This window comes from Nelumbo nucifera, chromosome 3 (genome assembly GCF_055504915.1).
Source record: "Nelumbo nucifera cultivar China Antique chromosome 3, China Antique-T2T, whole genome shotgun sequence".
Classification (NCBI taxonomy): Eukaryota; Viridiplantae; Streptophyta; class Magnoliopsida; order Proteales; family Nelumbonaceae; genus Nelumbo; species Nelumbo nucifera.
The window spans coordinates 101,665,710-101,680,548 of NC_142651.1; the positions used below are offsets into that span (position 1 = coordinate 101,665,710).

General features: G+C 39.7%; 1 protein-coding gene across 3 annotated transcripts in view; it reads right to left on the reverse strand.

Moving 5' to 3' along the window:
- Positions 1–14,839, reverse strand: part of LOC104599006 (mitochondrial thiamine diphosphate carrier 2-like) — a 36,276-nt gene that overhangs the window by 2,156 nt on the left and 19,281 nt on the right. For all 3 annotated transcript variants that reach the window (XM_010261366.3, XM_088901943.1, XM_010261367.3), the window contains 2 exons: positions 2,978–3,130; positions 1,816–1,965 (listed from right to left, as the gene is read on the reverse strand). In XM_010261366.3, coding sequence (XP_010259668.1) covers positions 1,816–1,965; positions 2,978–3,130 — 303 coding nt within the window. The remainder of the gene's footprint in view (positions 1–1,815; positions 1,966–2,977; positions 3,131–14,839) is intronic.

Here is a 14,839-nt window from a genome sequence, read left to right on the forward strand (position 1 = left end):
GATTAAGGATGGAAAATAAAGCATTGATAATTACAATGGTTACAATAATTCATTCTAATAAATTTTCAAGATCCCTCCTTGTAGGAGGGATCCAAGCAACTCTATATAACTATATATTTTATTACCCTGCCCAGGTTTTACATGTCTGTAGCTATGTTGATAGACCCAAAGGGGTAATCATTTTCAGCCTGGCCAGCCCACAATTATTTATATAAATTAAATGTATACATCCATTCATGTGCCATTTTACTTTATAGTAATATTACTAGTAAATGTACACGTGTGTTACACATGGCAATTTAAGATTACAATAACAATAAGTATTATTATCATTTTGTGTTGCATATTTTGTTTAATATGATGAATATATAATATGAGAGAATAGAGATGTTCCCAAACTTTTTCTAGACAACTTTTACAAATTTTGTATTTTATATTTTTAAAATTTTTATTGTTTAATTATAACATCATGGGTTAGCCCATTTGGCTTGAATGTTTAGTTTAAACCAGTTGCCCACCACCCCAACAGAAAAGTGATTTTGCATTTAGTCAATTTTAAATTAAATAGGTTTTGTTTATTACGATGAATATATGATATTAAAGGCATGCCTAAATTTTATAATTTTTTTGTATTTATATTTATTTTAAAAATATTACTACTTCATTATGACATCATGGATTGACTGACCCATTTTTTTATGAGTAGATTGACTGACCCATTTGACCAAGACGGCTGAACCACTGACTCACCTTTTGAATGGGAAAACAGTTTTGCTTCCTGGTCAATTTTAAATTGTCATTTCCATCATTAATAAATATACTTCTTACTCATCATGCTTTTTTTGGTTTAATATGTTGAATATACAATATTATAGTGTTCCAATTTTTTCTACAAAATTTTCATTTTTTTTTAATTTGTGTTCTATCTATTTTTCTTTTGACTTTTTATTTAATTATGACATCATGAATTGACTCATTTGTGGTTTGATCGAGATGGTTGAACCACTGACATGCTACCCAAATGGAAAAATGGTTTCATTTTTTGGTTGGATTTAAAAACATAATTTTCATACTATTACAAAATTAGTGAATCTTTTTTACAAATTTGTTATATATTATATATTTAATGTTTTATAATACATACTTAATCTGTCATATTTATAATTATAAGCCCTAAAGCCCAAGCTATAACCCTTATCATAGGTGCTAAGCCCGGCCCAGCCTAGCCCATGATCACCCCTCACCCAATAGAGATACCCTTTAGGGGGGATTCTTTTTCTGGATTTTGAGAGGGGGGAAAGTTGGTCAATGGGATTTTGATTCCCATTGACCAAAAATCCCATGTTCTTTTTTCAGATTTATGTGAGGACCAAGGAAAGTTTATTTTCCTGGGTATCACCTACCCGGGTAAGTGATACCCATCTCCTAGGTGGGTAAGTAACTTTCCCACCTTGGGGGAAGTTGCCAACACTGAAAGGGACAAAAATGTCCCTTATAATAATGGATTTTTGTGGATAAAATGGTCATTGCCTTATTTACATGGGAAATAAAAGAACATCGGTAAATACACTTACCTGAATAAATCTTTCCTAGGAAACAATTACCTGGGTAAGTGCATTTACCCGGGTAAATAACTTACCAAAATGCGAACAGGGCCTTAAAATCATTTTCAGGATAGATTCAGATGTTCTGTGGAAAACTAGCATAAAACATGTTAACAGGTGACATTGAAAATTTGATTGGGGTATGGATATAAGTTGTCAAACAACTATCTTAAGTTTCCAAACTTTCTTGAGTTTGCAAATGAGATTTCACCTGGAACCGTTTCTTGACCACATCAAGAGGGTGGCACACAGCTTTAGCACATGTGCTGGCTGCCAAACCACATAGGAAGAGCTGGAAACTTGAAAGGCTGCCATCCATCTGAGTTGAGCCGATATGAGAAGAACTAAATCTTTTCCATGCCTATAAGAAAAAGTTAACAAATATCATCAGACAAGAAGAAGAGATTGATGTATTCATGGGTTAGTGTGGGATGGACTTTCTGTTCCAACAAACTAGTTAGAATCTATCTAGCATAGGCATAGTGGTATATGTAATGCATACCAAGGGGAAGAACCATCATTTGTAGGACACCTAGGAAAATCTGACGAGTCTTTTTTTTTTTTTTGACAAGGGAATATGTTATATTAATACCAACTCAACCAAAATATACAACCAGCTCATGTACATTGAGAAACAGTACAGTGGGGATATACAATACAAAACCAAAAGTATGACTAAATACACATGGATCCAGCATAAAAAATAGGACTCGGCTGGGCTCATTTGATGGGTCCAAAATTTTCCAATTTGAAGCATCTTAAACTCCAAGACATCTGTCCCACCGTTTTTTTATTTTTTTTCAACAACCAAGGATACAAAAAGTGGTAAGATTTCCTAATGATAAAAAAGAACATATATAGAATATTTGTAGGATCAAATTGGGTTATTATTTGTAATACCATACCTCCCATGTAAGATGGATCAAATCTTATATATCCCCTATAGCATGTATTTCTATACCATCAAAAGATACATCTTGTTTCTACCTGGTGGATTCTTCTGATTCTTCAGAGTATGTTATCTCATTCAAGTAGCTGTGGGTATAAAATTAAAAATTGTGCTTGGTATATTACAGAAGGAAAATTCAGTTTCAAACATCTTTTATTTCCTTTCCTAAGAAGATTGATGTCCATCATCTACCTTATCCCATCTTTGGGGGAGGGGTGGCATATATTCTGTTCCATTCTACTCTTTAAGATCATATCCTCTGTTAAAGAATGACCATATAGATCTATCCTTGCCACCTAAACCCAGGCCCCTTTTTGCTTTCCTATGTCCTAGAATCTTCATCTCATAAAACTAATGTTATTTTTCTAAATTCTTTAAAGATCCTAAAAAGTGAGAATGCATAATAATGTGCACATTAACCTACCATGATCCATTGCTTAAATGTATCATAGGTGCCAAATTGTAAGCCTGCATAAGGAATGATCTCAACCAGTGTTGGTGATAATCCAGCATATAATCCTCGAAAGCCACGGGTTCTGACTATGTCAACAAATGCAGATCGCATGGTAGGATATACCTGAATACAGTAAGTGCATCTCAGTGTACTCGCAAGAATTAATTTTCATATGCAGATAAGCATATCCAATACTTAACATGATCAAGACTTTATCCACATACCTGTCTTTGGTCTTCTTTTCTTTTTTTCTTTCTTATTTACAGAACAGATATCAAAAGAACATATCAGATATAAATACTATAATACAAAATTACAGGGTTCTCTTCATGTACAAAATCAGCATGAAATGTAAGTGCAACTTCAAATCAAGTGAAGCCTATGAAAGACTAGTTTAGGCAGGAAGATCCCAAATAGACAATACTGCATCTAACAACGTGCAGGAACTTTTCCAGGCTTTCACCAAAACAGAAGGAATGGAAGCTTAATAAGTAAGAAAGAAGGGAGAGATTACCTAAAAGAGGATTTGATGGGGGTCTTCAGAGTTTTATGATAGAAGAGTCATTCACAACAGACGTAATACAACCTTTCTAGCATTAAATTCTAAGAAAGCCAGTGCTTATCATCCTAAGGACCTAGACCTTCAATTTGGTTGGTAGCCTTTATAAAATAATAGAAAATATTCTCTTTCTTACACACAGAGAGGCTCCACCTTAGACAATCTCTCAATTTCAAGGGGCTTTAATTGAAGAAATATAGATTATTAATCAAATTCTGATAGCCAATGAGCATGTCTAAGATTTAAGAACAGGAAGAAAAGGATGTGTTTAAACTATTTCAAGCAGTCCTTTCTGCCTAAAACATCAAGGATACAAAACTGTGTAATTCATCATTTTTTTACAATCCAATAAATTTAACAGTTACCAATCAAAAAAAGATAGAAAGCTCATGAGGACCTTTTGTTGATTCTTGATGAAGGGCATGTGATGATAATTGTCGGCAAGATATGATTTGTGGCAAATTAAGAAAGATATGATTTGCTGCAAATTTAGAAAGATTTGATTGATTACAGATTTGAATAAATTTAGGAAAGATTAGATTTGAATAAAATTAGGAAAATCATATCCTAGGATTAAGGGAAAGATTTAATCAATCCCTAATTGAGAGAGATTCTAGGAGTAATTGAGAGAGATCCTAGGAGTTTGTCTCTCCTATCTTTTTCTATTTAAGTTGTATGCTCAACATGTTTTTTCAACACATTATCAGTACAGAAGTATTTCTTCTTCTCTCCCTCTTCATTTCTTCTTCTCTTCCTCTTTATTTTTCCACAATAATCATGCAAATACTGGAAAAGTTGATCAAGCTCAAGAGTTGACTCTGCTTCTCTTGGAGTTGCAAATGTTGATCAAAAGAAAATATGTCTAATCCTTAGGTGCACAATTTGATGTTGGAGGTTGGTGGTGTGAGACAGCAAGTTGTGGAGGAAGGGTCGATGGATGGTTGTAGCAACTATGACAAAGGTGGACGGGTCAGAATGGAGGAATGTAAGGATGTTTTAATAGGAAAGATTGGGGTTTGAAGAAATGTTATCGCACAAATGAATGTCGTGGACCCTGAAAGTTGCAGACAACAGGATCTATTGGGCGAGAAACCAGTTGAGATGGATAAGAACTCCAGAGCTGCAAGAAAATACAAGGAGCAGAAGAACCATAGTCTGGTCCACAACACAGGGGTAATCTATGGGGGCTGCTCTCTCTCTCTCTCTCGTTAAAGTAGGTAAGATAATTAACATCCAGGATAGTTTGCTAACAGAAAGTATGATGAGGAGTGGGGAGTGTATGGTCAGTGTTGAAGATGTTGCCATACAAACTTCTTCCCCAAATGCAAAAGACTTAGTTGTCAATGCTAGTCTCACCAATTGGAGGTTGTCATCAAGAGGCAAAATATAGAACATGGCCAATGACTGGTCCTATAGAGAAACAGGGAAAAGAGGATAAAAAAGATGTGGGAGATGAAGAGGCAGGAAAAAAAGACTAGTACAAAATCAAGCGTTCAAAGTAGACAAAAGAGTGGATCACTGGATCTGAATAAATGATTAACAAAGAAGCAGAACAGAAGTGGGTAAGAGATAGGAGGTGTTTTATTAAGTAGGGAGGACTATGCCAGAAAAATGTCTCAGAAGCATTGGCAGTTCTTCAAGGTCTCAGAGAGGCTAAGTCAATGAACTTCAAGAATATGATTGTTGAAGGTGACTCGGAACTTGTCACCTTCAAGTTTCAGAACTTGTGCAGCAGTGGCATGGAGAAGGGTTCTGATTTCTGAAGATAAGTTTGTACAGGCAGCACCATGGAGAAGGGTTCTGATGGTTGAAGCAAAACAATTCCTCTTGGAAAGTTTCAGAGTGAGGGGGGAAGTGGCCATTAAAATCAGAGAAATGAAAATGGCTATGGTATTCCTGGTAGGAGAGGAAGTGATAGTGTGGTTCAGGACATTCTTGGAAGAAGCCATTAAACTAAGCTCGAAGCTGGATGTAAAGGATCAATGGAAGGTCGTGGTAGGAGATATGTAGCAGAAAGGAGGAAGAATGCTAAAGGAAGATTTGTGGTGCTAGTGGAGTTTTTTGGGAACACAGGCAGGCAAATGGTCTGCTTCCCAGAAGGAAAACAAATGACTGGTTGGAAAGAGGTCTCAGAGGTTTCGAAGACTTTCTGTCAGGGGAGAGAATCAGCAATCTATTAGAGAACAAATCTCTGAGACACCAAAGGAGAAACATGATCCCAGCATAGTCTCTGCAAGGAGGAAGGAGCAGGTGTCTTTCAAAGAGACAGAAGGGTTGATTGCTGTGGGACAAGCTAATAAGGATTGTAGGTTAATCTTCAGCTACCAAGTCAGATTGGGAGAAAAAAATTCATAGTATCTTCTACAGCTCCATTGACTGACTGGAAGAAGGTTGGTTATGAGTTACTGAAGAAATTAAACTTAAAGTGCACTATTATTATTACTCCCTTTGAGGAAAGCAAAGCCCTGGTAGAGCTAGAAGGGGAGGAGCTTGAACTACATGCTCTGTGCTTACATCTGGAACCAGGAACTGTGACTATATCAAGTGGACCCCTCTATCCAATTCCAAAGACTTGAATGTCCAAGACAAGGTAATAGTTCGGATTGTGGGACTTCCGTTTCATCTCTTGACAAAAGAGGTGTTTGAATCCATAGATGCTCTGTGCAAAGCTTGGTTGGATGGTGTATTCGGCAGAGACCTCCATTCAGCAGCTGTCACTCTGAGTAATGTTTCCCCTGAAGATATTCCTCGTATGATTAAGGTGATGGTTGACGGTGTTTTTTATTCTGTATGGCTAGTAACAGCCATTGAAGCTTCTCTGTGGAGAGAAGGAAGAAGGGAGGAAGATGAACAGGTTGATATATGTACTGGGGATAGGATTCTTTTTTGGGAGGACTTATGGATTGGAAACTCAACCCTCAAGGATCTTTTTTTGCCTTTGCATTCCCTCTCTCGCTTTAAAAATGAACTTGTTCAAAGATTTGTCTCATTTTCCTCTTCTTCTGGTTTCAGTTGGGATTTGAGTTTCAGGAGAGATTTAAGAGATTCCAAGCTTGACCAGACAACAAAGTTACTTTGCTTGCTTGATTCTATCTGTCTGGGCCCTTCTAAACCTGATGCTCATATTTGGTCCCCTAACCCTTCGGGCACTTTCTCTTGCGCCTCCTTTTTCTCTTCCTGATGCTCTGTCCCTAGCTCTCAAGTAAAGTCTTGTGGAAATGTGCAAGGGCTGCACTGGTTTGGACTGTTTGGGAAGAAAGAAATGCCAAGATCTTTGATGAGAAGGAGAGGAACAAGATCATTGCATGGAATTGCTTAATTAATAGAGCCATTAATTGGGTAAAGACCCTAGAACTATTTTCTCCATTCTTTTTTTTTATCAATAACAAGAAACTTTATTAAAGAAATGAAACTATGTGAAGCTTAGGTACAAAGGGGAGGTAAAAAGACTTAACTCTCCACCAAAGAATACAAGGAAAATTCAAAAATTAGCCCAAAAAGTCGAAATCCTATCCACCCCTTGCTTTGCTAACCCATCAGCAAAAGAATTAACAGTCCTCTTCACCCACTTGTAATGAACCACAATATCCCTACTCAGCTAGTTAAATTTATTCTTCTCATTGTTATCACTCCATAATCCGCTGCCTCCCCCCTTTAGCCACCTAATCACCACCTCCGAGTCACCTTCAAGAACCAAACATCTAATGTTCAACTCCCTTGCTCTTTGGATACCTTATTGGTGGGAGAATTACACTAATTAAGGCCACGCTTGCTAACTTACCCATCTTTTTCATGTCGGTGTTTAAAATCCCAGTGAAGATTGCTAACAGATTAGAGAAGATAATGAGAGATTTCCTGTGGGAGCCAGGAGAAGAGAAGAGGGATCATAGAGTTAGCTGGGAAATAGTGTGTAGGAGTAAGTCGTGTGGTGGCTTGGGAGTATTAGGAGAAGGAATATGACTCTGCTAGGGAAGTGGTTGTGGAGGTTTCCTTTGGAGAAGGAGAAGCTATGGGCTAGAATAGTGGCAAGTATTCATGGGCTGGAGCACAATGGATGGGACGCTGGAATCAGAGCTAGGATCACAAGCAATTCTCCTTGGAAAGCCATTCATGACCTGCTACCAGTTTTCATTCCTAATATCGGGTATGACTTGAATTCCGGTAACTCCATAATGTTTTGGGAACAAACCTGGGTGGGGAGCGCCCCTCTAAAGGATCAGTTTCCGTCTTTGTATGCCCTTTCTGATTTGAAAAATGAGCCGATCCCGTCTTTCACCACCCCGTCCTCTTCCATTTCTAGGATTGGGTGAAACTTGGGTCTAAGAAGGGAATTGAGGGACTCAGACTTCGACTGTATTTTGAGCCTTCTTGCACTTCTTGATAACGTTGTCTTAGACCCCACTAGGGCGGATTCTAGAATTTGGACACCTACCCCAATGACATTTTCTCTTGTGCTTCGTTCTTCAAAGTCTTAAGTCAGTCCACTAGTCCTACCTTGTCCCCTTTCCCATTTGGTGAGGTTTGGTGCAGAGCTATACCTCCTAGGGTTGGTAGTTTTTGTTGGGAAGCCTATCTGGAAAGAATCAACACTGGTGATCTACTCCAAAAGAAGAGACCCAATATTTGCTTGTCACCTCAGTGGTGTGTTCTGTGTAAAGCAGATGGGGGGAGACTGGTTTTCACCTAATGGTGTCTTGCCACTTCGCGAGGTCATTGTGGGATTGAGCTTTCTCCTTATTTGGATGCAGTTGGAATCCCCCATCAGACATGCAGGGCCTTTTCTCCCCTTCCTTTTTCAGGTGGCGGTTAAAAAGGGGAAGGACAATGTGGAGAGGACTAAGGGCTACAGTATGTTGGACACTGTTGGAAGAAAGAAACTCCAGGATATTCTCAGAAACCCAGAGAGGGCCAGCAGATCTGAGGGCTATCATACACTTTAGGGCGGTACAGTGGCTGAAATCTTTGGAAATATTCACAGATTACACTGTGGATGACTTGTTGAGGAAGTGGGGTGAAATTGCAAATTGCACGCAGACCAAGTCAGTAATGAGTGTGGCTTGGACCCCCCCCCCCCCCCCCCACACCTAGTGGATTCTTGAAATTAAACTTTGATGGATGCAGTAGGAGACACCCGGGACAATCGGGGATCGGGGGTGTTTTTAGAGATGATAATGGGGTCATCTCTGCTATGTTCTCAGACCCAATTGGAGTGGGTGACTCCCTTAGAGCTGAGATATGTGCAGTTATGGAAGGAGCCCGGAAAGCTAAGGAATTGAACATCAGGAAACTTATAATTGAAGGGGATTCAGAGGTGGTGATAGGGTGGCTGACTAAAGATCAAAATGATTTATGGAAGTATAATAATGAGAAGAGGAAATTCAAATGGCTGGTGCGGGAGATGGAAGTTAAGACATGTTGGATTAAAAGATCAGCTAATTCCCTAGCTGACGGTTTAGCAAAACAAGGGGCAGAAAGGGATTCTTTGTTTTGGGCTAAGCTGTAACGTTAGTGTCTTTGTATCCTTGTATTTTTTTCCTTTCTTGAAGTTCTTTGTGACTTTTGGAAGATAAGTGTGTTTGTCTTCCACTTGTAAATTTTCTACTGATGAATTAATCAAAGTGTTATTGATCAAAAAAAAAAAAAACATAGCAATAATAGCCCCCACCTCATTCCTAAATACTCCCCTAATCCCAGAAGGCCCTGGGTTCCTTATACAACTACCATCAAAATTCAATTTTATGAACCCAGAAGGAGGAGAAGACCCTTACAGAGGGCAGAGGAGGCTATCTCCTTCCAATTTCTCACCACATCAACCACAGAATAATCTGAGAACAATTCCATAGTTTTCAACCAATGTGCCACCCTTAACAGGATTAGATCTAATAAGTTTCCAATGGTTCTTTACTTATTTGAAAATATTCATGATTTTCTTTCTTCCCATAAAGACCAACACACTGCAGCCCTAATGCTTCTCCACATAGTCTTCCCTCTCTTCTTCGGCCATCTGAAAAAAAGGCGGAGAGAACAAGCTTTGGACACTCCCTCTTCTCCATTCTCCTTTGATGATTTATGGAGAAATTGGGAAACAATTTCCAAAATCTCTAGTACAAGACCTAAACCGTTAGCAGAATGGAAACCTCCTCAAGAGGGTATCATTAAGCTCAACTTTGATGGCAGCAGTTCAGGCAATCCAGGTCCTTCGGGTGTTGGGGGAGTGTTTAGAAATATCGAAGAGCTAATCATTGCTTTATATTCTGGCCCTATAGGAGTAGGGACTCGATCAATACAGAAATTCAAGCAGTGCTACAAGGAGCTGAATTGAATTTGCCAAGGAACTGAACTGTGAACAGTTGTTAATTGAAGGTGATTCCAAGCTGGTGATCTAGTGGTTAAAAGAACTAGAAACAGCAGCCTGGTCCAATAAAGGAGCTTTATGAAGATTCAAATGGCTAACTACAAACATGTCAGTCCAATTCCAATGGGAAAGAAGATCAGCAAATGGATTAGCAGATTCATTAGCTAAACAAGGGGTGCATAGGAATCAGATGTTTGGGGCTAAACTGTAATTTTTGCTTTAATCCGAGGCTGCATCTTGTGCCTCATCTTGGGAATTTTCTGTGTGTATCTTTTATGTTTTTAATCTATAAAGAAATTCATTCATTATTCATCAAAAAAATGTTTTTGGAATTAGAAAAGAACAGATTGCATAGTCTCAAAAGAGCATTGCTTGAGCTAGACAATGGGTTTATTTTTGAAAGGAGTAATATAAGTAGGAAAAAAGGGTAGTCTTTTTGTAGAGTTTTTAGGATGTTTTGAAGGTGGAAAGGTGGAAAAGTGCAGTTGCTTTTTGAAGAAATGATTTGTATGTTAGGGATTAAGTGTTTGTATTGGCATTGAGTCACGAGTGTATTAGGATACTGTGAGATGTTTTGTCTTTGTTTGAAGGCGTCTGGTGGTACTCTGGTGGGTTATTTGTAGGTTTGAGCTTGTATTAGCAAGTATCTGGTTGTAATTTTTGGAATTTGGGTCTTCCATGGTAGGGTTGGGGTGTGGTGTGTTTGGGGTGGGTGTCATTGTATTTGGGATTTTCTCAGTGATGCCTTCTCACCTTAACTTGTATCTCTCTCTTTTTTGTTTCTTTTTCTGATAAGTAAACAGGCTTTGTACGTCCAGCAAGGGAGTTTACCCACACCCAAACAAAGAAAGAAATCATTCCCAAATACATTTAACAAAAGGGCAAGAGATTAATAAGTGATAGCAAGTCTCACTACTAGCTTTGTAGACAACACACTTATGCAGGGATAAGGTCTCTTTCTTTGGAGCAAATTTGAGGTATTAATTCTTTCCAAAAAAAGCTTCCCAGCAAAAACCCCCAACCCTTGGAGGAATAGACATACTCCAGATCTCCTTGATAGGAAAGGAAATCCCAGGGTTAAAAAGTGGTTTAGTTAGCCAAAAGGAGAGAAAGTCCATATTCGACTATTCATTTTAGAAGGATCCAAGAAAACCCCATCATTGATTTGAAGCAAGGATGGATGAAATATCCAAGTCTCAATCAAACCCAATTCTTAAATTGGAAGGAAAGATGAAGGTGGAAATAGGCTTATCCTTGTAATTTGAAAGCGAAAACAATGAGGGGAAGTGGTTAGGTGAGTTCCCCACCTAAACATGCTCCCAAAATTTAATAAGGTTCCCAAAATATAGCTCTTGTAGCCCTAGCCAAAATCCTAGCATCCCACCCATTTTTTTTTTTTTGATCAATAACACTTTCATTAATTCATCAGTAGAAAATTTACAAGTGGAAGACAAACACACTTATCTTCCAAAAGTCACAAAGAACTTCAAGAAAGGAAAAAAAAATACAAGGATACAAAGACACTAACGTTACAGCTTAGCCCAAAACAAAGGATCCCTTTCTGCCCCTTGTTTTGCTAAACCGTCAGCTAGGGAATTAGCTGATCTTTTAATCCAACATGTCTTAATTTCCATCTCCCGCACCAGCCATTTGAATTTCCTCTTCTCATTATTATACTTCCATAAATCATTTTGATCTTTAGTCAGCCACCCTATCACCACCTTTGAATCCCCTTCAATTATAAGTTTCCTGATGTTCAATTCCTTAGCTTTCCGGGCTCCTTCCATAACTGCACATATCTCAGCTCTAAGGGAGTCACCCACTCCAATTGGGCCTGAGAACATAGCAGAGATGACCCCATTATCATCTCTAAAAACACCCCCGATCCCCGATTGTCCCGGGTTTCTCCTACTGCATCCATCAAAGTTTAATTTCAAGAATCCACTAGGTGGGGGGGGGGTCCAAGCCACACTCATTACTGACTTGGTCTGCGTGCAATTTGCAATTTCACCCCACTTCCTCAACAAGTCATCCACAGTGTAATCTGTGAATATTTCCAAAGATTTCAGCCACTGTACCGCCCTAAAGTGTATGATAGCCCTCAGATCTGCTGGCCCTCTCTGGGTTTCTGAGAATATCCTGGAGTTTCTTTCTTCCCACAGTGTCCAACATACTGTAGCCCTTAGTCCTCTCCACATTGTCCTTCCCCTTTTTAACCGCCACCTGAAAAAGGAAGGGGAGAAAAGGCCCTGCATGTCTGATGGGGGATTCCAACTGCATCCAAATAAGGAGAAAGCTCAATCCCACAATGACCTCGCGAAGTGGCAAGACACCATTAGGTGAAAACCAGTCTCCCCATCTGCTTTACACAGAACACACCACTGAGGTGACAAGCAAGTATTGGGTCTCTTCTTTTGGAGTAGATCACCAGTGTTGATTCTTTCCAGATAGGCTTCCCAACAAAAACTACCAACCCTAGGAGGTATAGCTCTGCACCAAACCTCACCAACAGGGAAAGGGGACAAGGTAGGACTAGTGGACTGACTTAAGACTTTGAAGAACGAAGCACAAGAGAAAATGTCATTGGGGTAGGTGTCCAAATTCTAGAATCCGCCCTAGTGGGGTCTAAGACAACGTTATCAAGAAGTGCAAGAAGGCTCAAAATACAATCGAAGTCTGAGTCCCTCAAATCCCTTCTTAGACCCAAGTTTCACCCAATCCTAGAAATGGAAGAGGACGGGGTGGTGAAAGACGGGATCGGCTCATTTTTCAAATCAGAAAGGGCATACAAAGACGGAAACTGATCCTTTAGAGGGGCGCTCCCCACCCAGGTTTGTTCCCAAAACATTATGGAGTTACCGGAATTCAAGTCATACCTGATATTAGGAATGAAAACTGGTAGCAGGTCATGAATGGCTTTCCAAGGAGAATTGCTTGTGATCCTAGCTCTGATTCCAGCGTCCCATCCATTGTGCTCCAGCCCATGAATACTTGCCACTATTCTAGCCCATAGCTTCTCCTTCTCCAAAGGAAACCTCCACAACCACTTCCCCAACAGAGACATTCCTTCTCCTAATACTCCCAAGCCCCAAGCCACCACACGACTTACTCCTACACACTATTTCCCAGCTAACTCTATGATCCCTCTTCTCTTCTCCTGGCTTCCACAGGAAATCTCTCATTATCTTCTCTAATCTGTTAGCAATTTTCACTGGGATTTTAAACACCGACATGAAAAAGATGGGTAAGTTAGCAAGCGTGGCCTTAATTAGTGTAATTCTCCCACCAAGAGAGAGGTAGTTCTTTTTCCAGGATACCAATCTTTTTTCAAACCTTTCCATCACCGGGTTCCAGAAACTCTCTCTCTTGGGATTATCACCTAATGGTAATCCTAAGTAGTTCAGAGGCCATCCCGAAACTTCACACCCCAGCACTTTAGCACTCTCCCTGATCTCTCCCTCCTCCAAATTCACCCCCACTACACAGCTTTTCCCAAGGTTAACCTTCAAATTGGACATTTGCTCAAACAGTTGTATCACCGACTTTAAATTCCTAATAAACCTCACATTACCACCTTCACAAAACAGAATCGTGTCATCAGCAAACTATAAGTGAGTGAGGGGGGTTTCCACCCTCCCAACCCTCCAGCCTCTAATGAGCCCCCTAGAATCTGCTCTGTGAATCAGTTTCCCCAAAACCTCCGCAATTAAAATGAACAAGAAAGGAGAAAGGGGGTCTCCTTGTCTTATACCCCTACTGGCTGGAAAGAAATCTACCACTGTCCCATTCACTAGCACTGAATAATGACAATTCCGGACACAGCCCATGATCCACTTACACCATCTAGCCCCAAACCCGAATTTAGTTAAAACTTTCCTCAAGAACTCCCAGTCCACCAAGTCATAAGCCCTTTCCAGGTCCAGCTTACAGACCACTCCCTTCTTCTTATCCCTCTTAAAGTTCTCCACACTCTCATTAGCAATTAAAATATGGTCTGTAATTTGTCTTCTACTCACAAAAGCTCATTGGTAGTGTGCAATGATATCTGGTAGTACCTCTTTCAGCCTCAAAGACAACACTTTTACAATGATCTTATACAAGCTATTAACCAAGCTTATTGGCCTAAAATCCTTCGGGTGGGATGCATCTTTCTGTTTTGGAATTAAGGCTATAAATGTAGAGTTCACACCCGGATTGACAATTCCTCTCCTGAAAAACTCCTCAAACACCCGCAAGAGATCATCTTTCAAGATATCCCAACAATCCTGATAAAAAGCCATTGTAAACCCATTCGGCCCTGGAGCTTTTGTTCTATCCATAGAGAACACAGCCTCCTTGATCTCTTCTATATCAAAGCTTCTTTCCATCCTTCTCATGTTCTCCACCCCTACATCTGGCCAATCCAAACCTTCTACCCACACCCTTCTACTCACAGGCCTTCTTAGAATAGATTTGAAGTGCTCCACACAGGTCCTGGCAATCTCCTCTTGTTGTACTAACTCAACTCCATCTACTACCAATTTGGAGATAAAGTTCTTCCTTCTCCTACCATCTGCTAGAGAGTGGAAATACCTAGTGTTTCTATCTCCCTCTTGCAACCATTTACACCAAGATTTTTGCCTCCAGCTAATTTCCTCCTTGTACAGGCAGTCCTCTAACTGTCTTCTCAATTCTCTCCTGAGGACATTGTCTTCCTCTCCAAATTCTCCCCTTTCCTCTTTAAAGTCAAGGCTTTCAATCTTCTTCATCAAGTCTCCCTTTCTTTCTTCTATCCTCCTGAACTCCATCAAATTCCACTCCTTGATTCTTGCTTTCAAGAATTGTAGTTTCTTATGGAATCTCATCCCCTCCCACTTCACCGACGGGTTACACTCATGCCACCACTCCCTCACTTTGTTAGGAAACCCTGGATGAAGTA